The sequence below is a fragment of the Pseudoliparis swirei genome, chromosome 16, assembly GCF_029220125.1.
Source record: "Pseudoliparis swirei isolate HS2019 ecotype Mariana Trench chromosome 16, NWPU_hadal_v1, whole genome shotgun sequence".
Lineage (NCBI taxonomy): Eukaryota > Metazoa > Chordata > Actinopteri > Perciformes > Liparidae > Pseudoliparis > Pseudoliparis swirei.
In genome coordinates, this window is record NC_079403.1 from 10551472 (window position 1) to 10577368 (window position 25897).

At 41.9% G+C, this 25897-nt stretch overlaps 1 protein-coding gene across 1 annotated transcript in view; it reads right to left on the reverse strand.

The window, feature by feature from the left end:
* Positions 1-552: 552 nt before the first annotated feature.
* flt1 (fms related receptor tyrosine kinase 1) overlaps positions 553-25897 on the reverse strand; it is a 33267-nt gene continuing 7922 nt past the window's right edge. Inside the window, exons 5-30 of the mRNA XM_056433468.1 lie at positions 20356-20521; positions 20122-20258; positions 19467-19638; positions 19176-19293; positions 18703-18872; positions 18454-18601; positions 13155-13278; positions 12623-12731; positions 10145-10453; positions 8083-8229; positions 7872-8003; positions 6698-6804; positions 6397-6532; positions 5861-5965; positions 5653-5766; positions 4861-4949; positions 4361-4445; positions 4174-4271; positions 3900-4022; positions 3197-3308; positions 2835-2934; positions 2652-2757; positions 2438-2535; positions 2143-2212; positions 1896-1987; positions 553-1306 (exon numbers count right to left, since the gene is read on the reverse strand). Coding sequence (XP_056289443.1) covers positions 1138-1306; positions 1896-1987; positions 2143-2212; positions 2438-2535; positions 2652-2757; positions 2835-2934; positions 3197-3308; positions 3900-4022; positions 4174-4271; positions 4361-4445; positions 4861-4949; positions 5653-5766; positions 5861-5965; positions 6397-6532; positions 6698-6804; positions 7872-8003; positions 8083-8229; positions 10145-10453; positions 12623-12731; positions 13155-13278; positions 18454-18601; positions 18703-18872; positions 19176-19293; positions 19467-19638; positions 20122-20258; positions 20356-20521 — 3336 coding nt within the window. The 3' untranslated portion in view covers positions 553-1137. The remainder of the gene's footprint in view (positions 1307-1895; positions 1988-2142; positions 2213-2437; positions 2536-2651; positions 2758-2834; positions 2935-3196; positions 3309-3899; positions 4023-4173; positions 4272-4360; positions 4446-4860; positions 4950-5652; positions 5767-5860; positions 5966-6396; positions 6533-6697; positions 6805-7871; positions 8004-8082; positions 8230-10144; positions 10454-12622; positions 12732-13154; positions 13279-18453; positions 18602-18702; positions 18873-19175; positions 19294-19466; positions 19639-20121; positions 20259-20355; positions 20522-25897) is intronic.

The following is a 25897-nucleotide window of genomic DNA, read 5'->3' on the forward strand; positions in this document are numbered from 1 at the left end:
CTAAAATGTATATTTTGGTTAATGATACATCTGCATTCATATGGTCTATTTCAAAAAAGGAGAAAGTATTTCTTCAATTGTCTAATTTTTGGCTGTCAAACATTCCAAAACCTATAAATAAGTTACTGTAGCGGCAACTTCTCAGTTGAGAAGCTGGAACTTGGGAATATTTGGTATTTTTGCTTGAAAAAAAACTATCTGGACCATTGCTCATGTATTGAGTGTTTTTCGTCAATAACAATACAGTAAGAAGACGGTATATGTTTTTGTCAACTCGCGATGATTTGACTTGATTTCATATCTCACAAAACTTTAATATAGAGGTAAAGATACACTTTCCAGTTTATTTAGTATTTGGTCTAATATAGTGGCCCATAGAATAATTTTTTTGTTATGACCTTTTTAAACAAATAATGTTACTATGTGGATTTTGCAGACTGTATTTTGTAGTTCGGTGTTTTACATATTTCGTCCATCTCCACTGAAACTTGCGCTAGACGATTCGGCACTTTTCTAAATTAGTTTCAGTAAAACTTAAAAACTTCATGAAAGGAAGCTGGCAACTGAGTGTATTTTAACATTCACAGTAAGATACAGACTCATCAATGAAATGATTGCAACATTAAATTAAAAACAAATAGGTACATACGGTCAAATACTATAACTCAATAGGTAATAACTTTTATCCAGCATATAATAGCTGTGTAGGAGGAACCATAATCGTATACAGCAGTGTTCCTCTTAACAAAGCTCAGCACATGAGGTACCAACACAAGAAGCTTGGATAGGTCAGTCAATACATTCTGCATAACTACATGAGTACGACCAGGTAATGCTTAGCTACTCTGGGAAGGTTACGTGTGGTAATGCAGATATTACTTGGTAATACTGTAGAGGCTTTGTTGTACAACATCATCAGGTTTCAGGAACTTAAGAACAGCAAAGGGATGTTTTACACCTGGAGAAATATTCTTTTTAGTTTGGTTGAATGAGTAAAAGGAGGACAGATGAATGCATGCAGATACACTGAGGTAGAGGATGCTAACAGCAAATTAGAAGAGCAGAATAAGTTGTCGTTGACTAAAGCTCGTGAGCAGGACGATGTATAACCTGTGTAAAGTTGTCCGAGAGCAGAAGCTACAGGGACGGGTAGAGAAAAGCAGAGTTGTAGTCCGGAGGAGGAGAGCCGCCCTCGTCAGACTCCCAATCACACGGCAAGATGGAGGGCTTGTTGTCCCAGAGACCTGTGATGTCACTGCACAGGAAAGGCACCTGTGGGTCTCGGCGCTTAGTGAAGGCAAAGAACCTACAAATATACAGAATTAGAGTCAGAACCTTGTTTATAATGCATGACACTGTCTGTAATTATTTTGAAATGCCAAGAAAATAATTTTATGGAATGTTATTTAAAATGTCCTAATATAGTATGACCTAAAATGTCTTAAAAAAATTCATTAAAAGGGCACATTATTGGAAGTAAACATGTTGTAGCATGGTATGCCATAAAATATCACCATATTATACCATTAAAATGTCATAAAAAAGATAATTTCTGTCAATTAAATGTTATTAATAGAAGAGTTATCCAAAGTTAGATATGTGCAGACAATGCTTTATTTAAAGGGCTCAACTGCAGCTGAATTAACATTAAACATTGACTAATTACTTGATAATTAAACTGTCATCGTTCAGTAGGCCACTATAATTTCATAGTTTAGTATGTCAAAGAAAGTCACAGTTTAGTTTTGCAAAATATAATACCCCGGAATATTAATTTCTTTTTTTCGCCGAATTGACCTGTCACCATGTAATACCTTTTAAGCCCACAGACACCCTTTTTAAAAAAAAAGTCTTATTTTGCCTCTACAAATAAACGTCCACACTGTGAAGGTCACCTGCTGAGTTTCCTGCCCTTGGGGCCGTTATTCCACGTCAGGCGCTTCATTTCCTCGGATGGTAGGACCATGCCGCTGTCACTCTGCTCATCCTAAAGCAGAGAGGATGCAAACATGTAGCTTATTGGGCTTTCTGTGTTTATCTTTTTTCATCTTTTCGTTGTCTATTCTGTTTTCCTTGAAAATAATAAATTCCGACAAAGTATAGGTAACATTTTTGCGATCAGAAGTGAAGGTGTTTTCTTACATCGGGGCCGTCCGGCTCATTGTAGGGGAGTTCCTCAAACGTCTGAAGTGTGGCCATGCCCCTCATGTAACTGGAGATTGGATTCAGATTCAAAACATAGACATTTGGAAATGTCTTTACTTTCTCAACCTGTTTCTGTTTTCTCACACAGCTATTTAACACGTTCACATCAGCACCTGTCAGTTTCTCCCCTTTCTTGTATTTATTTGACGACAACACTTCGCCATCTTAAGTCAAGGTGCACTGACCCAGATATATGCTGCATATTAAATGTCATAATGTATATATTGTTTACCTCAGGTTTGTGACTGAAAGCACATTTTCTTTGAAGGTCTCACTCCGACCAGTGTCTCCAGTTCTGAAAGCTCCGAGAGGAATATAATCCTTACCATCCTGTTAAAGAGAGGGAACACAGCTTTGAGTATAGCGTATACATATGTTAAGAAACATTGTGTTAGACAAGAACGAAATCATGAGCCTGAAGTAGAAACATTCATCAGAAGTCTGACCTGCTGAACCCTCTCCTGCAGCAGGTCTCCCAGGGTCTCCACCAGGTTAGTGAAGGTGGGTCGATCCGAGGGACTGGCCTCCCAGCATGCCAGCATCGTGCTGTAACTGCACACACAATCATACAGGTGTCGTGTTTAATGTACACTCCTCCCCTTATGATTATAGGTAACGTATCGACACACATCTCAGGTGTGCTGTATTCAGGCGCTCGCATCCTTGTTCCCCCCTTCAGCCTGTGGCAGAACTCTTCATCTATGTATAGACCAGGGTATGGAGAGGCTCCTGTTGTACACACAGGCACACACACACACACACACACACACACACACACACACACACACACACACACACACACACACACACACACACACACACACACACACACACACACTTGTCAATACATCAATATGTGAACACATCCATCCAAAATGGAAGATCATAAGATATCAGATCATAGCATGTGTTGCAGGGCTTTTGTATTGCAATGTGTTTCTGTTATTTTGTCCACCAACTGTGAACAAAACTGTGGTGAGAGGGCCCTTACCCAAGGAGAAGATCTCCCACAGCAGAATGCCGTAGGACCACACGTCACTCTGCGGGGTGAACACCTTGTCGAAGATGGACTCTGGAGACATCCACTTCAGAGGGAGGCGGGCCTGTCAGCCAATCAGAGCAGAGTTAGCAAAGACCACTGGTGGGGAAACATTTCAAGTTTGGCTGGTTAAAAAGCCGTTGGCCACAGATCCTTTGGAGGAAAAATTTTACATCATGTCTGTTGCTTAATGTTTCCGAAATAGAAGTTAATTTTGGGAACAGCAGTTATAGGATGCATACTCCTCCAAGTTGTATTCAAACTTGCGTTGTGCTTTAATGTTTCAGTTATGGCCTTTTAATAACATTACGTATAGTTGTTTTAACCATGAATAACCCATAAGTATGTTATTTACCAAAAGAACAAAAAAGAAGAACAAAAAAGCATTTTTTCCTTTAGTGAGTATTGTTTAGGAAAGTGGCCACAAAAGCAGTTTAATTTGGAAATGTACACAGAAAAAAATTGCGACTTATTTAAAAAAATTGCCTAAAATATGAAAAATTATTATTATTTTTTCTTTTTTTGCATTGACCTCCAAACTTTTGCTTTCAGTGGTGAGGTTTCTCAGAATGTCATCAGTCAATTTGTTGAACAGTTGTTCGTGAAATACTTTCAGGCGGTGCATTTTGGGACCAGGCTGCTCATGTGTACTCACGTCTCCCTTGCGGACGTAGTCGGGGTCTTTGTAGATGTCTCTGGCCAGGCCGAAGTCACAGATCTTGACCACTTTATTGTCAGAAAGCAAAATGTTCCTGGCTGCCAGGTCTCGGTGAATACACTGATGCAAGAAGAACACAAATAATTACGCACATGAAATACACAAGTGTACCTGTATACACACACACACACACAGACACACACACACACACACACACACACACACACACACACACACACACACACACACACACACACACCAAGTATCAAACCTTTCGCGAGGCCAGAAACTCCATTCCTCGCGCCACCTGGAAGCTGAAGGAGATGAGATCCTCCAGGAATAAGGGAGAGTTGGAGGCAGATTTGGAATCTGGAGGAAGAAAGAGAGGGGCCACAGGGTAATATTAAAGCAATTTGATTATGCACAAAAAAAAAACGTTCCTTATGCTCATGGCTTACTGAGGCGATTTTCTCTCTTGTCTTTCTCATCAAACTCAGACATGCTGGCGACATGACCGGGCCCTCCATCCTCCCCCCTGGTTGGCTGAGATGGAGAGAAATCAGTGAGATGTTTTTTAATTATTGTATGAAAAAAAGAAATTGTCATTATGTGTCTTCTGACACTTGTTATGGTTTTGGTTACTTTGTTGAAAGAATTTCATCGACATGTTTAGCTCTGTGAAAATGACCTTCAGGGCTGCAGTTTGTAGTTATGTCTAAACCTGTGAAGAAATGAAGGAAGTAGGCGCTCTGCTCGGGAACTGATAACGAATTTGAGCCTCAAACCGATTGCAGAAGTGAGAGCAGCAATAAGGGGCGACGTCGCTGCTTCTTTTCTTAACTGCGAGGAGAAGTGTGTGGCACACAGCCATGTGTGAACTGTGTCTGCACGTCATGGAGGTCCTGTTTAAAAAAAAAAAAAGTTTATCACGACATCTTCACATGCGTGGTGGACTCACCGTCTTGTGCACAAACACGTCTCTCTTTCCCTTCAGGAAGACAGAAATATTTCCGTAGCGACAGTATTCCACGATGACCATCAGTGGCCCTGCACACATGGAAAACACCCACACACAGAAAACACACACACATGCACACACACGCACGCATGCACACAAACACATATATTATAGTTAGTGTGAGGTTACAAACACACACATAAATACTCATAGCTTATAGTACACCTATACAGGACTGTCTCAGAAAATTAGAATATTGTGATAAAGTTCTTTATTTTCTGTAATGCAATTAAAAAAACAAAAATGTCATGCATTCTGGATTCATTACAAATCAACTGAAATATTGCAAGCCTTTTATTCTTTTAATATTGCTGATTATGAAAACTCTAAAATCCTATCTCATAAAATTCGAATATTTCCTCAGACCAAGTAAAAAAAAAGATTTATAACAGCAAAACAAAATCAAACATTTGAAAATGTGTTTCCAGGTGTTTCGAGTTAATTAGACAATTCAAGTGATTTGTTTAATACCCTACTAGTATACTTTTTCATGATATTCTAATATTTAGAGATAGGATATTTGAGTTTTCTTAAGCTATAATCAGCAATATTAAAAGAATAAAAGGCTTGCAATATTTCAGTTCATTTGTAATGAATCCAGAATGCATGACATTTTTGTTTTTTTAATTGCATTACAGAAAATAAAGAACTTTATCACAATATTCTAATTTTCTGAGACAGTCCTGTATATACACAGTATATACTATCTACATAAGCATGTTAAGAACACACCTCCCAGTTTGGTGCAGGCTCCCAGTAGGTTGACGACATTCAGATGATGTCCAATGTGGTTGAGGATCTTCAGTTCAGTCATCAGAGCTTTGTGTTCGCTGGCTGTCGCTCCCTCTGGTGGACAAGAGGCAGACACGAGTGGAATAAATGTTCTCGCAGAGCACTTGTGATTTCATTTGGTCAGAATACCAGGGAGCCAATGTTGTACCTTTGAGCATCTTAACAGCCACAGTCCTGCAGCTGGAGGCGTCGTCGATACCAAAAGCAGCTGCCTGCATCACCTTACCGAAGGCGCCACGGCCCAGAGGTTTCCCTGTGAGAGAGAGAGAGAGAGAGAGAGAGAGAGAGAGAATGGGAGTGAGGCTAACAGGGGGAAAGGGAGTTGTGTGTTTGTGTCTAATTGGGCTATTTTATTAATTACTAGATGCTGATAAGAGAAGACCCCATCAACAGTCCATCTAACTGAATCCCACCCTAGTGGGCTGATTACCTCCAGTCTACACAGTGTACGCCCCACCCCCTGCTGTTGATAAGCTCACCACAGACAACACCGGCACAAAGTCTGATTAATGGAATGAGAGTCACTCCCAATAATATTCTGATAAGACCTCTGAGAAAGTCTTTTTTATCCGTAATGTGATCTAAAGTCCCTTCGCCGTCTCCCATCGTTAGTATTTCATCCACAAAATCCTTCAAATCACAAATCACTTGTGTTAAAAAATATCCATTTCTGCATTTTGTTACCTAATTTGAGCCGCTCCCGAGGGAACTCCCATTGGTTGGGGTCGTATTTCAGTCGCTCACACTGCTCCTCTATTGGCCCCTCTCCACTGTTCAGAATGATGGACAGGTACTTGGGTTTGGTGTTAGCGTTACTGGGCTTTGGAGAAAGAACAGGACACCCACACGAGTAAAATAGCAAAACTGTTGTTTTGTAGAATCTCTCAGGTGCTTATGAGAAACTCCAACATCTGAGAAGTCATGTTAACAAAAAGCATGCATTCATGAGTTATTTATTTAAACAACGTTGTCTTGTTTATCTCACCTGTCTCAGTTTGCGTATGAAGAGCGTCAGCAAAAGCCAGAATAGAGCGGCCACAACACAGGTACAGGTGAGAGCGGGAATCTCCAGAAATGAGGATTCTGTGGCCCCTACACACACACACACACACACACACACACACACACACACACACACACACACACACACACACACACACACACACACACACACACACCATAAATACACATCAGTGCTTAATTAGCTTTTATTTTGTATTAAATGTAATGCACTCTAATATACTCAAGCAGGCCTGGAGGCAGTGGCACAGGACTTTCAATATGATATACATATATATATATATATATATATATATATATCTTTATAAAGTAAAAAAAAAAAATATTACAACTAGGATTTCTCTCCTCCAGTCTATTTAGATGATTTAAAAATTGAAGATGCATCAGGGATATAGGTGAAAATGAGGATACATAATTTTGCTTCGGAGCTCGATGTTTACATTTTTCTCCACCCTTATAAATGGGGGCACTGTGTTTCCACCGTTATCTACTATCATCCACCCGATTAATTTATGTTTTCTTTCTTTAATTTGAAGAAGTAAAAATGCTCAGCTCAGCTAAGTGCAGAGGACGGACCCTTCTGGTGGAAATAAAAATGGGAGGCAGCTTCCTTCCTGACTGACCAGAACACACACACAAACACACACACACACACACACACACACACACACACACACACACACACACACACACACAGCCCAAACACACTCAGCCACTCCTCCCGCAGAACCGGAAGTGTGTCCTACACTTCAGTTTGGGAACGATGCTCAAACTGAGCAGAGCCACATGGGGCCTGTCTACACCGGACGTATGACTGAAGTGTTTGTGTGTGTGTGTGTGTGTGTGTGTGTGTGAGGAGAACTGAACAAAAGAAGTGTGTCCCACATTTGTATTATGTTAAGGTGATCAATGTTTACTCAAGAATTGATAAACAGACATATAATCTCCCATTAATAGCATTGAAACAACCATGCCTCCGTGTATAAATACTACATCCATGGAAACAATGTGATAAACTGCACTGTGTGTCTCTACATCCAGACTGTACATCTATTTACAGGACTGGGAACAATGGACATTCAGACATGAACGTCCGTAAACCCAGCCAATCAAAGGGAGACCGGTTGACAGATACTTACCGTTGACCCATATATACGCAGAGCTCTCGGCGGACCCCCTCACATTGGTGGCCTGGCATGTGTACAGGCCCTGATCCTCCGCTGTGATCCGATCAATGTGGAGGCTCCCGTCTTCTGGTGATATCACAATACCTAAAGATGGTGGCACACACTCTTAGACTCTTGAATGCAGCTGCAGCAGCAGTTTGCATGCGCACGCTCTGTGTTTTACCTGATCCCTGAGACAGGGCTCGTTCATCCTTGTACCATGTGACGGTTGGGGGGGGGATGCCCTCAGAGGCACAGCTCAGTCTCACTGAGCTGCTGGCGTTGAGAGTACAATCTGTCAGATTGCTGAGCAGCACCGGAGGCTCCAGAACTGAAAGGAAAAACACACACACCGTGAACATGTGTGCTTTGTATGTTTGAGACACTTTTGGCAGATTACTCAATGTAACTACAAAGTATTGTACTTAAACCCTAGTCTGAGGTAGTTGTATGTTACTTGAGTATTTACATTTTATGACACTTTATAATTCCAATAACCTAGATTTTTGAGTAAAGTAATATCATTTGGACAGCTGGATTTTATCTAACTACCCAACAGTATATATACATGAATCTATAAATAATATAAATATTATTGGTGTATACTTTACTTTTGATACTTTTAAACCTGCATTCAGGTATTGCAGTTGCAGTTATTTTTAGACTTAAAGAGATTCATGATGAAGTGAAAGCAGAGCTATTTTTTCCCACCGTTTTCTGGACCAGTGCCACTTCTGGACAATAATAAAGTCGTGCACTGGTAGTGACACATTTCTCCAGAATAGTGGCCTTGGCTTCAAACTGTGAGTCAGCTGCCGTTTGAGTTTTCTTTGGTCCCTTACTCAGCCTGAAATACTCCACAATACAAACCCATTTCTAAAAAGCAACAATGTAGTATTTAATTATGTGGACCCAGAGTGGACAATGAGTTGATTGCAGTTTTTTTGTTTCCTTCTCATGCACTATAATTACACAACCTATTCACACACAACCAAATGTCCACCTCGCTCCCTGACTCTCTTGAATGCCATGTTTTACTCCATTCTCCATCTATTTGTCTCATTTTCGCTCCCCAACTTCTCTCTTTCTGGTCACGCTGTCGCCATAGTAATTCCCTTGTGGGGATGGGAGGAAGTTGACGTGTTGAACCCTGATTGTATAGAGAACAGCAGTAAAATACATGAAGAAAAGTCACTTAAGGCGAATGATTGTTGTTTCCCCGATCTTCCTCCTGGACAACAATTGATGATTGTCCGCGGGGGCTTGGGCCTGACAGTGTCTGATTGGCTGATTGTTCCTCCGGCCCTGTGTGGGGGCCTGTAAATGTGGCATTGTGGGAAGTACCATTGTGTGCTCTTCCTCCTGACAAGAGCTCATTCCCACGTGAAAGAGGTGCTGAGCAGGAGCTCAAGAGCAAAAAGGCAGGGTGGGGCCCCAGGAAGCCAAGGGGACTTCATTCCCAACAGCCTCTCTGTGAGAGACTGTGAGTGTTGTTTGTTTTTATTTATGTGCAGTTGAGTTATTACGAACTAAATTAGAAATTAAGAAAATCCCTTATCCGCAAGAAAATCAAGGCCCAACCAATTTACTTGGGGCCCCGAGACAAGACATATTATTCTGCTGTTCAGCTTTGGGATCCCTGAGTATTTTAGTCCATGAGGACAGTTTTTAATTGGAAAGGCTCAAATTGAAACTTAGAAGTCTTAATAATACCAAATCTGGTGAATTAGAATATTTGAGGTTGAAAATTAAATAGCACTGCATTTGTAGAATAAGATATTCTCCTTTGAAGAATATTAAACTACTTACTCACAATGGTGTAAAAATTCTAATACTTAAAACGAATAGCTGAAATTGGATTTGTGAAATTCAGATGGCAAAATTGAAGAGGAACATTTTAATTTCTTAGAATCACAAAATATTTTTATTCGGTCACACTGAACTTCCCTTCTATCTGAATTTTGCAACTTGAGAAAAAGACTGGAAAATTAAATGTGTGTATATCTAAAAAAATTAACTCAACAAATAATAAAATGAATGTTTTTGTATTCACTCTATACTGATCTAAAAAAATAACAGAAAAAAGCAAACGTTGTGTTCAGACAAAAATTGTGATATCAATCAGAGGATTACTTGATCTATTATTGTTTCGAAAAGTCACATGTTAACTTATTTTGCGTAAAATATAGGCTTATAGATGATGAGGAGGACGATGACGAGGAGAACGTAAAGCTGCATCTACTCACTTGTGACCACCACCTGTGTGTCCAGCTGTGCCTCCTGTCCGGTGATCAGGTGGCGGGTGGAGCATCTGTAGGCGCCGGAGTCTCTGGCTGTCAGGTTGCTTAGCAACAGGACCAACCGATTGGAAAACTCTCCGGATGTGAGCTGCTGACTGCTCATGGCCGGGCTGCTGGTTTGGGCGTCCTCTGTATCGTTTACTCGTTGCCATGACAGCGCGGTGTACAGGTACTTATTGGCTACACAGGTGAGGTGGAGGTCTCCGCCCTCTCTGGGCTCCTCCCTCTGGCTCACACTGAAGCCTCCTGTGACGTCTGGGGGAAAAGGAGGTGAAAAGATGTGGAGAAGAGGAGAGGGAGCGGGAACCAAATGTAAACCTTCACTGATCTCCGGATGGAAAGCCCTCTCCGTGTCTCGACCAGCGTGTGAGGGTCCTGTCTGGTGCACGAGACCAGGAGAGCTGATCCAACCAATCCTCCATTTTATAACCTTTGACGACAACGTTAAATGGCTATTGTGGGTACCAGCAGCAATACAGTGAAAAGGCCGTTTATTTACTTTAGCCATTCGAAACTTCCCGTGGAAACGGCTCGAGAGTTTCCTGATGGCAGATAGTGTTTATCTTTCCCGAACACCCCAAGGCCTCCCGAAATAAAGCGGACCTGCCAGTCCAAGGAAGTGTGCTGTACGGGGAAGTGGAACGATAAGAGCCCCAGGTTCCTGTTTCGCTCTCGCTCACACACAGTTCGTTCACAGACACACACTCACGCACACAAATAGACACTCGAAAAGGTTTACCTGTCGGCCTCGTAACCAATCGGACCACACGTCACACATAGCTGCAGGATGTACCGATGCAGGTACGCGACTTCCTTCTGCCAAGGATTTCAACCCACATTCATGTGTGTGTGTTTCTTCTTCTGACACATAACAACCCTTTTTTAAACGACGTGAAATATCTATTTGAATTATCTGGTACAATTTTTCACATTTTCCATGAAGAATTCTCAAATGTGTAACCAGATGCCACTTGAGAATGTAATCGTGTCTAAATACCCTTGAGCAAGTTTCAGATTTTTAGATGAGAAAAGTTTTTTTCTGAATGAAACTAATTTAGCAGCTTTGATTTAGTTATCTGGATGTTACTGAAGCGGCTCAGTCCCAATCCCTCGAGGTGAGCGTGAACACAGATGTGTCGCTCTGGAGCATCGAGCGCTCTCCACAGCAGTGCAGTGACAATGCTGCTGTGTCTCTTTTGCACATTTCTGACATTGCACCACCCGTCTCACACATAACTTAACTCAACAACTCAATATACAGTCTCCTGCCACCTGAAAACTCAGTGTTCTATCGATGCCCATCTTCCGGTTTCACCTCCCTTGCTCCTCCTTTTCACTCAGCATTTTGGTTTAAGCTTCTTCCGCTCACGGTCGGTACTTATGACTACAGAATAAATTCATCTCCTGCACATGGGCTCATATTCCCTTTTACTCCTCACAGCACAGGGCATTTTATTTTGGCAGCACAACATGGGAGAGGAAGTCAGTGTGTTCAGTCAAATAAATACTTTCAAAGTTTGTGTTTGTCATCTGTGCACTTCTTGGCATCGGAAACCCAGTACATCGTATTCATCATATACTGTATACAACATCAGCATCACTAAGTGTAAAACATTTTTCATTTATGTGGAAATTAATGCACATTCATTTCATTAACCTTTAAGTAATTAGTCTTATAATTAGTCTATAGCCTAAATTAGCCCTACATTATCCCCAAGAGCCAAGAGCTACGTTTATTCAACATATTCTTAAATGGTATTTGATGAGGATTTGCTTCAGTTCTGATGGATGTAAAGGGGGCAGATATTCCAATGATTGATCCTACAGGAAATTACCGTGATTTTTAAGGCACTACATTTTGGTTGAGGTAACATAATTTGCTCTAGTGAGGGGAACGTTAACACATCTGGTCACTTAACTGTGTAAAAACTATATATATATATTTAAATAAATTGTTGGTGTAGCTCCAACCTTTGTGTTGAGGGAAATATGTTCTTGTATATGTTCTTTACAGAAAATGTTTCAGGTTGAGAAAGATAATTAAATGAAATTTCTTTCATCAAGTAGAACTCTCAAAACGGTAATTCTGACCCAACAGAACAAAAGAATTAAGATTATTTCATCATTATTTCAATTTGAATATCAGTACAAAAAGGATTTTCAAATACTATAGTGACAAAGCATCAAGTGAATCAGCGGATTGAGGCCTGGTTTCATTTTTAAATTGACTAGTGATTAAAGGGAGGCCAGCAGGTGCGAGAAAGAACAGAAACTAATCATTACGCGAATCATAAGTACGATTCTGAGAAGAGAAAGGGACGAGAGGAAAGATAGCGAATATAAAACAGTTTACTGTAATATCTGATATAATCTATTTTTTTTTAAACAACTCCCATGAGTATATCTGAGGAGATGATTCCTCACCTGTGACGTAGAAGTGGAAGTCTAGCTGGTCTGTGCCGCCAGAGTTGGAGGCAACGCAGCGATACACTCCAGACACAAAGGCCTCTGCCACAGTCAGGACCCCCACTGTCTGTGGAGAGCACAAACATCCGCATTATCAAACCGGCACACACACACACACACACACACACACACACACATTTACGGTTCCGGCTCCTAACCTCTGCCACGGATGGCAGGAATCATACTTTCCGTGGCCCCACTCAGCAGACAATAGGGGCCTCTGAGCCTCCTGCACACTTCCAACCCAGTGGGCAGCTTGACATAAAAGTATTAATAAAGGTGATCCAACTTCTATTTAGATTTGATTTGTTGGTCCTTTTCCATCAATGAATCTGTTCATTATTGCGATGAGGATATTCTTCCAGTACACATTGTAGTTATTGTACCTTCTGGCTTATTTATATCATGATGCTTTTTGTGTTTTTAATCTAAATTTCGACAGCATAAAAAAAATATCCTGTCACAGTGTGTATTGCAATGCTTCACCTACCTTTTTCTTCCCCTGAAGCACTTCCTGTCTGTGCGTAATACTCAGGATGTGGTTTCTTGTGGACGTGGCGGGGATCCTCTCTGTCACACGGCTCCATGGCGAGGAGGACGTTGGACACACACACCTAATGATGAGGATGAGGAGGAGGATATAGGGACAGAGACTCAGCTGTGTTGACACAAGTCATTTTATGCTGCCTCCAGGTGTGTGTGTGTTTGTGTGTGTTTTTCTCAGCTGTGCTCTGCAGGAGGAGGACAAGAACATCAGGGAATGCCTTGATCATCACTGCTTGATGCTATCTTCATTCACATAATCATCATCACCAAACCTTTTTTTATCAATAGCATGACGTCCTCTCACTGCACTGTAAGCTCACAATAGGATCTTTGGATTGCTATATATTGCTGGATTGTTCACCTAGGAGGATGCAGAGGTGGTATTGTAATCCTGTGGATCAACTTCCTTCCATTCTTAACAAATCATCCCACATTTCTATGACAAGAGTTCCTGTCTCTCTCTCTATGAGTCTCACAAGTCTAAATCCATAGATTACACACTAGTTGAGCTGTGGGAACTGGAGCTAGAGCAGTCTGCTTTATGGTTTATTTATACACATCTTTAGGATGAAAACCTCTGAAATCATACATGAAGGGGCCAGAAACACACAATGTGTTGAGTGGAGAGAAAATGTGTCTCCATGTCACATAAATCATAACATTTATGCTGCACCGCTATATAAAAATGTAGCAGCCATCTAAAACAAGAACCAATTAATTAATTAGAAATGAAAGTTATTTTATTGATCACTACATTTGGTAAATATGTTTAGTGCAAAAAGCACTGGTGCGATTATTGTATAAAAAAAAAATCTGTCAATGAAATAAAGCATTATTAGATTAATTCTGATGAACAGGCATTACAGACAGTTCTATTTTTTATATATTTTTAACAGTTTAAAATCATTCAGAAATTATCTTTTTTTATTGAGGAGATACATTTTGTGTCGTTTGAAGGAATTTGTATTTCCTCCAATTTTTGCCAGGACAGAGGAAACGTGTCAATGTTCACCAAAATTATGACTCTGAAGTTCATACTAAATAAAATACTGAATATGCATCGTTGTGCATTACAAAAGGGCTAAACGTTTTGTACAGTATGTCAGAATCTGTATCCCCAATAACCAGCAAGGAAGTGACTATATTCACCCAAATTATTTGGCATGATTTGAAGTATATGCAAAATAAAATACTTGGTAGTTGATGGTATAGGGCATCATCCGTGCATTATAAAGGGGGGATACTTATCTATCTATTTATCTGGCAGTACACTGTAGACAAATCTAATAATGAAAAGAAAGGAGCTTCATTATTTGGACATGAACCATCGTGTAAACGGTCATTTCCACTCTGTCCATTGAGCCACTGCCTGTTTATGTGTTGCTGCCGCTCTCTACTCCCGTCTCTGTCTGTATCCGTCTGTCTGTCCTGAGCTCCTCCCTGAGGTTGGTTCCTCTCTGCTCCCTGATTGCTCTTCCTCTTGGCATGTGCAACTGCACAAATGACCCACCCTGTGCATGACACCAACACACACAGACCCACACACACACACACACACACACACATATGCACACACACACACACACACACACACCCATCACACAGGCAGAGATTACACCAAACACTCCCACGCTTCCCAGGAAAAGCTTCCACACTCAAAGTGGCACTCACACACACGTACAAACAAATATGGTTAGTTAGATGATGTGTTGACAAAGACGTGGTTAGAAACAGAAAGCCACAGCCACATTCACACAGTGTGTAACTGAGAACAGGGTGAGCAGCAGCCGCCTGGAAATATGATGGAGTTGTGTATCAGTGGGGGTCATCTCCTGCCTTTTCTTTCTGTCTTGTTTCACTGCTTGAAATAGATTTGTACCGCGATCCCTGTCCCGTCTCAAACCCAAAATAACCACAGGGCATCATAAACCAATACACAAATATAAGCAAAGTTTAATGCAAAAACACAAACAACTGATATAACACTTCAATACAGATTCATACAAAGTTGGCAAATATTGTCATTCGTCATATGTAAGTTAGTTGTATAAAATTATTAAATATTAGATTCATATATTACTCATAGAACATCTGTATACAAGGAATGAATCACATTGGGAGACACCCGTAGACACACACACACACACACACACACACACACACACACACACACATTGACGTTCCTGCACAAGTACGCACACTTTCACACTTGCTTTACACACACACAGACTTTACTAAAACACCGATGGCACTCATACATTTTGATTTTAATGAACGTTCAATACAGAGACAAGAGGGCTGTTATACTGACATCATTGGACAAACAAGACATTTTGACGCTGGACGACACAGGATGACATGATATGACAGAGGGCATAGTCTCTGGTCTGTGGACACTTCCTACATGGTAGGCGTCTGCTGACCGTCAGTCTTTTAAAAGAGAACTGTAGGCATCCCATAGTGAACAACACAAAGCTTGTCCTCTCTCCTGTTTTGCCCGTCCAAGGTGAGCACATTTGACCTTCTACCAGTGGCTTAAAATCGGAACAGAAACTCACAGCTTTTGTGGATGTCAGAATCAGATCGGGGCTTGGGACGGGCACGGCTCATGCACCCATTATAGTACCACTCTAGGACACAGAAAACAAGCAAAGCAGCTCCAGAAATGTGGCTGGTGGATGAATGGAATTGCACTTCTTCTGGCTCAAAATGTCTGTGAAATGTAAAAAGCATAAAACTACAGGATGGCTGGGTGCAAGGGGCTACTTTGGGCTAATTACAGAAATAAATAAATAATCAGTAAAGCAGGTGTCCTTATATCCTTATTGATGTGGTTTTCTTCCCTCCTTGTTTCCTCTGCCTCCTGGTCCTCACTGCTCAGCAGTGTTCCGAGTCACTTTCCTTATTTTCCACACCAGTTTAGCAGGCACAGGATCATCACATGGGGTCTCTGGTAATGCCACTGAGGGTTCTGGCTGCTGTGGACAGGCGCTGATGAGTGTGTTGAGGTGGTGGTGGTGGTGGTGGAGGGGATGGGCTCCAAGGAGGGAGGCGATGGGGGAGTTGTTCTTGATGCTTGGCTTGGTTGGGGTTGGAGGGCAGAGCTGGTGAGGGAAGGGGTTGGAGAGGTATGTGTGGGGGGCAGCAGAGTTGGGGGAAGGGGTGTGGGGGGTCTCTCAAGAATAGATCAAGCTCTTGAGGAAGCGGACTGTGCCACGTTTGAAGACGAAGGGACAATCACGCTGCTGGGAAGCGTCTCGCGTCGGAGAGGAAGCCAAACAACGAGAGGAAAAGCGCTCTGATTTTCGCACAGGAAGCCCAGTGCGCCTCCTGCCCGGGCCAGATAAGAGCGCTGCTGTTCCCAGGGCCAGACCCAGGAGTGAGCCCAGGACCCAGGCGCGAGGCCCCCCATCAACCTGGCCCTGTCTGGTCCAGTGTCCCTGGGCTTCCTCCAGCGCGGCGTCAGGCTTGTGGTGCAGCCGGGCTGCAAAGAACAAGGGGCTAGTGAGGATCCAGCCGAAAACTATCTAAAGAAACACACTCAATGCAGACACTGCAGCAGAACCAGAACAGAGTTTTTAAAAGGACCATGAATCACCCAGTGAAGAGGCCAAATTTAATCTGCCGAAACGTCACAATTATAATTTACATCCTTTATGTTAATAACCTGTAGCTTTAGTGCTAATATTGCTTTTCTGTTGGATGTTTGCATCCATGCATATTTTGTGTGTTTTAGCCAAATTGTTTGTTTAATTTATAGACATTCAAATTGAAATTTGAACCTACAAACCACCACAATTTAAACGTTAATATCAATCATTGATTTACCAAAAGAATCAATTATTTTCACATGCAGATTCCATGTGACCTCATCGGAACAAAACAAGATGCATTCTGCTCTCACACACACTGTGCATCTACACTACAACACCATCATGAGGTACAACAGAAGCAAGATTACAATACAGTTCCCCAACATGCAAGAGATTTTCTCGGTACATCTTTGCAGGATAAAGAGTTTATATCCCTCTGATAAAGATGATCAGATACTTTAGCATTCCCGCTCTGCTAAAAGATGTGCATGTACATTGTATAGATTACATTTGGCATTGGGCGGAGATGGACGGGTGAACACATGGCGCCATGTGAGAGTGCCGGTGTTAAGGGTCAAGTACACTGATGATGTCAATGGGAATAAAGTATGGGCGGCTGCTGTGGTGCTCTCAGGTGATACTTAACCTTTCTGACGTGGTCATAAGCAACACAATAAGTAACTGACCTCCAAGAACAGCTCAACCAATATTTCAGCCAAGAGCCGGCTTGAGTACTTGTGTGTGTTGACTGAATGACTGTCCCTCTGCATCACTGGGTTGTCCCATTTCTCATGAGAACTTTATATATAGTGTGTGTGTCAGATATAAGAAATGGCATCACAGGATACAGTGTGCAATCACAATAATAAACAGGCCTCTTACCCTGCGTCCTGAACAGGAAATTCATTAAATCATAGCGTTTGATTTGGAAACCAACAAATCGTGACTGAGAACACGGAACTGGTTTCCATTGAAGTGTGTTCTTTTTCACTGTCCTTTCAAGTCTGAGATACGCAGTGTGCTGTGTCTGTGAATGTACCAGGCACAAACACACACACACACACACACACACACACATTCTGCCACACACAGGCTACACATTTGTATACACTTAAAACAAACATAGGAAAGAGGAAACAAACATATGGGAAAAGAGTTGCACAAGCAAGCAAACATATAAACACGATGAGACAGACACACATAGATATGTGGGTGCGCACACACACACACACACACACACATTTTCACAAATTCTCCTCACATGAAAGACCCCCATAGGCATCTGTTCTGGTTACAAGAAGGAAATGCTGTCTGAACACATGCTGAAATAGACAAAACATGTCTCGTTTTCCAAAATCACACACACACACACACACGCGCGCACACACACACACACACACACACATACACACACACGTTGTGCTGTAACGTGTAAGTGAGATTAAAGCACTGATGTTAGTTTTAGCCTTTGCCGCCAAAATATGTACAAAATATACAAAGTTTAAAATGATGTCAACTAAAAACAGCAACAGTGGGTCATTAGATCGTATGACTATTTAAACATAATATGTATGTTTTGCTGTCTAATTTCTCATTTCAAATGGCTACCTGCTCATGATGGAGGCACACTGTGTCTTCTGGGCTACTTACAGGCCTTTGGACGGGCAGGGATGCCAGAGCCACTGGATGTGGGGGGGAGGGACTCCGTGGGTCGTGCAGTGATGGGCTTGTCTGCTCCCCCGCGGCACTGAGCCCGAGTCTTGCAACGACACCGCTTTCTCCCCTATCTGAGGACTCACTGTCAGACAAGAAGCGCACACAAACCCAAAGGTTAAACACTGAGGTGAGTCCAAGACAGAGCTAACGGTGGTTGGGGAGGGGAGAGATTCAGTTTCTCACCATTAACCACAAGTGTGAGCGTGAGGTTCTGGTAGAGTCCGTGTTCCTGGATTCGCACAAGGACAGCGTATTTCCCAGCATCCTCCTCTGCCACATCCCGGATCACCAGGGAACTCCCATCCATGTGGTATCTGGAGCATTGCTCTGCTGCCACCATGCCATCTTTCAACCTGGCAGAAAAAAAGACCTCTGAGCAAAGTTTCAGGGACTGAATGATTGTGAAAGTTTTAAGGTGGAAAATCATTTCGAGGTCTACAATTACGTACTAAATATGACGAGCAAAAAGGAATAAAAAACATAATTTCCAAGGCCTTTCGTAGGAAATGGTTTTGAGTATGTGCCCCAGAGATTCAAATAGATGAAAAAATTGATAAAAAAAGGTTAATTTTTAATTAATTTACCCACAAAAAAGTGAGGTAAAACAAAAACCAAGATGGTTAGGTGTGACTTCAGCGATCAAGGTGATCTCTTACCAGATGACTTCAGGGGCGGGGAACGCTCGTAGTTTGGGAGAGATTCTGTAAGATTTCTGTCCTGCCTGTACCTCCATCACAGATCCATGTCTGGGCTTCAGGCGAATAAACGGACGGTCTAGTTTTGAAGACACACATGCACAAATTTAAGCAAGCGAATGCAAAAGTTAGATAATTGCTGTGACATTAATCCCACACATGCAAAAAAAGAGTTCATCACCATCAGAATGAAACTAGTTTTGAGTAATTTGTTCATCTAAATGTCAGAGAGTCTCAGAGGAAGACACTCACCATAGACGGTAACAGTGACTTTCTGTTGTTTGGTGTTTTCCCCGCTGTTCACGCGGCATGTGAAGAGGCCTCGGTCTGAGCGCTGGAGCTTCGGGATGGTCAGAATATTGTAGAACAACATGTGCGTTCTGTGTTTCAGGAGCCTTTTCAAAGTGGAGCCGGTGTTGTTATTCTAAAGGTGCAGAGGGAGGAAGTGCCACAGAATGAACACCGAAGCCTCACCTGTGTTAACACTTTAGTAAGTGGCGAACCCAAGCGCTGCTACTTTAACACACGTGTGGCCTCTTGACGAACAATCTGACTTTCACATTTCATTTTTCAAGTTCTGTCTCTACTGTCAAATTATCAGTGAGAACCATGAATAAGAAAGTCTATTAAAAAGGCATTTTTGATTTATTTATGTCAGTTAGCGTTGTTTCGGTTGTTACGTTGCATTGTTAAGTTATTATTTCAACACACACCATGATGTTTTATCTCACCCGTCTAACTAGTTGTTATGCCTTAACCTAACCAATCATTTCACAACGTTTACCATGCGGCATCGTATGTTTGTGCAGGCGCATTTGTGGTTGCGAAAACATCGGCGTTCACCGTATTCTGTGGTTTGCAGAACCGTTTGAACGTTTGTCTCCACAGACTTTAATGCAGGTCTGACCTTTCCAGGGTAGTCCCAGGTGATGTTGACCCTGGTGTTCAACTCCCCGGTGGCGGTGCAGTTCAAGACCAATCTCTCTCCCTTCAGGGCCTGCACAGGTCCACTGCTGTTCAGATACACCTCCATGATGTTACTCACTGAGACAAGACATGATGGAGAGAATTTCACTGAGACACACATACATATTTACATGTGATTTGCTTTGTATGTCAAAATAATTGATGCACTGCTGACCTGGTCGGTGTACAAAGTAAATACGTGACTTGTGTGTGACGCCTTCAGTGATGGTCTGGCAGTAGAAAAAGCCGATGTAATAGAACGTGGGAGCTCGGATGGTGAAGCCTTGCTTGCTGTTCCACAAAATGCTCCTATGGTCTGGACTCAGGCTGTGGTTGGGGTACTGTGGGAGGAGGGAGTACGAACACCCGTCACCACCATCACAAAGACATTTCAACACTGAGGAAGGAATATAGTCACGTGTGTAACACCCGGTTAAAACGGCGGTCATACAAAAAACAAAACTGCTCTTTGTCATTAATTTTTGATTCGTTGTCAGACAAAAAAAAGTCCACGTCAAGACTAATTTTGACTTCATTGTTGGGACGTTAACAAGTGTAACTCAAGCTCAAGTTTCAGTCCTGAAGCCAGGTCCCTGAAACTGAAGCAGCTAAAAGAATACCACGGACATTGATTCACTTATTTACACTTTTTTTCTTTGACGACTCAGGTCTCTCTCTTGGACCCAAAGGCTACATTGAATTCACTGAACCGCAGGTTCTGGAATTGGGTTCCATCTTGTGCAGGTTTGAGCTCAAATCCAGATCCAGAGGCTCCACTTGAGTTTGTGCTTTTATTTTAGGTTCTAATGGTACGATAGTAGCAGGTCCCTTTCACAAACCTCCATGAAGATGCTAATTATAGAGTCCACTTTGCCATAAGAAGCCCCAGATGATGCTGCTTGTATTCTCACAGTCTTGGTTTTATAATACTTGGCTACCTTGACACGGACACTTGTGTAACTGTGTAACCTTGTTGTTTTTTTGGAAGCAGCCTAAAGGAAATGTTTACTCGAGTTTCTGTGACACAGTGGAAGCCTCCCACCCACTCTCAAGGGAACAGGTGGACCCCCCACCCCTATCACACACACACACACGCACACCGAGCAAACACGTCACTGACAATGTCACAGAGATCAAAGGCACTGACAATGTCAGTGTTGTACTCTCAAGAGGACATCCTGTACATACAGGACTGTCTCAGAAAATTAGAATATTGTGATAAAGTTCTTTATTTTCTGTAATGCAATTAAAAAAACAAAAATGTCATGCATTCTGGATTCATTACAAATCAACTGAAATATTGCAAGCCTTTTATTCTTTTAATATTGCTGATTATGGCTTACAGCTTAAGAAAACTCTAAAATCCTATCTCATAAAATTTGAATATTTCCTCAGACCAAGTTAAAAAAAGATTTATAACAGCAAAACAAAATCAAACATTTGAAAATGTGTTTCCAGGTGTTTCGAGTTAATTAGACGATTCAAGTGATTTGTTTAATACCCTACTAGTATACTTTTTCATGATATTCTAATATTTAGAGATAGGATATTTGAGTTTTCTTAAGCTGTAAACCATAATCAGCAATATTAAAAGAATAAAAGGCTTGCAATATTTCAGTTGATTTGTAATGAATCCAGAATGCATGACATTTTTGTTTTTTTAATTGCATTACAGAAAATAAAGAACTTTATCACAATATTCTAATTTTCTGAGACAGTCCTGTATATATATATATATATATGAATGAATATATATATTTATATATATCCCCCCCACCCCTTTTATTAATCTCACAGAACCCCCCCACCCCTTTCTGCGATCCTGCTGGAAGCCACTTCTACTTATAGACTCTGGTTCGGTGCTCCGTGACGTCCCGAGCGATGTCACAGCACAGAACCAGAGTACATACATATATGTCACTGACAATGCTTCCAAAATGACACTGTTTCCATGGTGACCTTGCCAGTGACGTCATGGACAATTTCACAGAGATCAAATGCGCTGACAAGAAGTAACTTCCACAAGGAAACCTGTTTATCTGTATTTATTATTTTATTTAAAGGATAATGAAAGAAGCAGGATTGTTATATTTTGTTTGACCGTAAAAATACTTTACAGTGAATAATTGGAGTAAACACGAGCAAAAACAGCTGATGTGGTGACGTCATCAAGTCAGCTGCTGTTCCAATCACAAAGACCGTCCTCCGTCCGCCCGTCCCTTGGAGTCTGGACTCCCAAGACCAAACTCCAAAAGTACACAAGTCTGTACTCAGGTACTTGGAATTGATAAACGGCCTTTGTGTGGCTTCAGGCTGCCCACTGACGTCATCGAAGGTAGGCGTGTCTCCCTGATCCCTGGTTTTCTGTTTTTTTCAACAGACACGTCTCGGGTGATTTTCACTTGACGTTATTGATAGAGGTTAACGGACACAAACAAAGGCCTCCTTCTTCTTCTCTTCCTCTGCCACATGTTCACACTTTGGACTTGCTAGGTCTTTCTAGCCGGCTCTGATCCAACTCACCACCAGGCGGTGATCAGTGTATGTATATATACATATGAGTATATATGTACATACATATATATATATATATACATACATATATATACATACCAGTGGCGGCTGGTGAAATTTTTTTTGGGGGGGGGGCGCAGTTTAAATAGCACTCAACAATGAGAAGAAAAGAGGTTTTGAGTAGAATATTGTAAAAACCAAAGCTTTATTTCAAGAACACAGCGTGCTCAACACTGTCCAATAACAACTATCAACACACTGTGACTTTGGGCATGAGAGGTTCAGAGCAGCTTTAAGGAACATTGGGTTGGGTTTCAGAGGTTTGCAAAATAAAAGAGTTTCACCCTCACATGAAAGAGGTTCAGAGCAGAATAGAGTCAGAAAGAGATCACATGTTACATTGGGTGACAGAGTAGACCCACTACTGTAAAGACAAGTAGCCTCCTCTCTTTAAAGTTGGCAAACTTCTCAATAACTCTCTGGTTAAAGTCAATCATGTCTGTAACCAGCCTGTTTCATTATTCTTGAGGAATGTGTCTGTTTTCAGAACTTTTCGTTGTGTTTCGATGCCAGTTCGGTCTCCTACTGCTCTGCATGAAGCTAACTCGCTAACAGCTGTTAGCGAGTTAGCTCCATGCTCTTAGCTAGATAACTGCGGCAAGATTCGTGCTTTACACTTGTCTGAAGCTCTGTAGATCCCTCACGCCGTTGTAGTCCAGAGTTTCAGTCCCAGGACTTTGGAACAACAGACAGGGGAACAAAAACGAATTACTCATGGAGCATTCAGCTAACCAGCTCCGGTTAGCATATCGGCTAGAGGAGAATCTCCGGTGTACGTCCTCCAGCGGTCAGCGATTTGCTGCTGAATTTTAATTCCGGATGTTCGTCCCAACTCTTTCAGCCTCTTCTTGTCAATATCTGACCGTCGATTGAAAGGTCTTTCGTAGAGATACCACAGAGTTTTCAGTCACCGACGCCATGCTAACAACAAGCTTCTGCTAGCTATGTTGCTCGTACCTGCGTGGAGGTGGAGGTGGAGCTCCTGGCAGGGTTGCCAGGTCTGTGAGATAAAACCAGCCCAATATCAGAACTCAAAATATGCCCGTGCCAAACCATATACACTGCTTTTAAAGTCCAACAGCATTGCTATCATTGCCAAATGTATTGTAATATCTACAAAGTAACAACATATGTTTAGTTTGCCAGCATTAAAAGCAGTTTTCCCTCAAGTTATTTCACCTAGGTCCTAAAATGGCCTTGTGTAATTAGATACAGTATATTATCATAAATAAAATGTGTGTACGTGCTGATCTGGAGTCAGTTTGGTAGGATTTGGGTATGAATAAATTATTTCATTTAAAATATGGATTTTTATTTCAAGATATTCATGTAATTTGAATGCAAAATAGGTCTACTCGACCCAAGGACAAAAATTCAACCAGCAACACTTCAAAGTGGCCCGATTCGCAGGAAAACCGCGGACCTGGCAACACTGCTCTATGGGCTGAGGAACATACGGGTCTCTGATCTGCCGAATAATCCAATCGCGTGCACATTTGTGCGCCCAAGATTCAGTTTCATCCGCCAATGTGAAGCGGTCATTGCCAAAACGACTGAAATGGTGTATCGATGCGTACACACGTTAGACCAGCGCCTCGAAAAGGGAGGGCTTCTCTCCGTGATAATGGCGATATATTATATTTTTCACATTAACTTAAGTGGTTGTTGACAGGGGCTTACGGTCTCCACACACATTTAGCGTCAACACGGTATATTTACTATTTAAATGATTTGGCATATAATGTTTTTTGACAGGATTTTTTTTTTCTTCTTCTTTTTTTTTCATCTCCAAATTTTAAGAGGGGCGGCGCACTAGCGCCCCCTATGGACGAACCGCCACTGACATACATATACAAACACACACACACACACACACACACACACACTTCCTCCCACTCCTGCACCCACAGTGTGAACTGGTTGATATCCCTCCTCCCAGAGTGAGGCGACCCTCTCAGTCCTGTAAAGTAGATGCTCTTCCCTCGTCCCCAAACTTCCTGACGCCACCTCTGATCGGCCTCAGTGCCCTCTCTGCCCCTCCTAACCCCATCAACCAAACCTAAATGAAAAGTATGTGAAGGTCGAGAAACAGGAGGAGGAGCGAAGAAGTCAGAGAGGAGTCAGGACAGGAGGAATGTGACTCCAGTCCATCTCCTCGCATCCTGTTACTACAGGATATATACATTTTGACTTGAACCCTGGGTCGAACCCGCCATTCCAGACCTCCGGGACCTTGTGGTCACTTTCACAGCGAGAGCGACAGAGCAGAGCCTCCTGGGTATTGTTCTCACCGAGAAGGTCATATTAGAGATCCAGGAAAAAAACACTGTGACAGTGAGTGGACTTCTGGTTTGGCCAGAACAGGATTAGAGGAGGGAAAGGAAGGAAGTGGAGGGGAGCAGTTTTTAGAATAATTACCTTTGAGGTTCCAGGCATTTGTGAGGGGATGGAAGCAGAAAATAAACACGCGTGTGTGTTGATGTCTAGCCATGTCTGTTCTATGATCATTTTCATATTTTGGAAAACCAGTAGGACATGTCAAGTACAGTCTTGTTTGTCCCAGGCGACAACCTCCTAGTCTGAAAAGTGAAGCCAATGTGAAAGTGCTCTTAACCTGCATTCTTTCTCATGACCAGCAGGGGATGACTCCAGTTAATGGATGTGAATTTTAACTTTTTGGTCATCCAAAATTGTCTTATTCAGCAGTTGTACTTTGCTCCACCCTCTGGTGTCACTTCTGATAGCAAAAGAACAACATGGCGAACACCAAAATGACGAACTTGAGTCTTCAAAATGCTAGTTCACACATCAATGGATGGCATCACAGTGATCCTCACGATACACTATCGTCTGGAGTTAGTCCCAAGGATGTTTTGCACCTCCTAAATCCTGAGAATTCCTCTTCCTCTTGCTTTGTATCCATGCTTACATCATAGCCAATGGTGGTCAGATATTCATTTCCCCCAGTGGCTAAATCCATCCGACTTCATCCCCTGATTTTTCCTCAAGCCCTACTATGTGGATCACATTTGTCGACATTTCACGGATTAATAAGAAATGTAGTCCAGACATTACTGTTTCCTTCAGAATTAATTATTATTCATACAATTTCAATTGAGACAGTGTATGGTTCAAACTAAGGG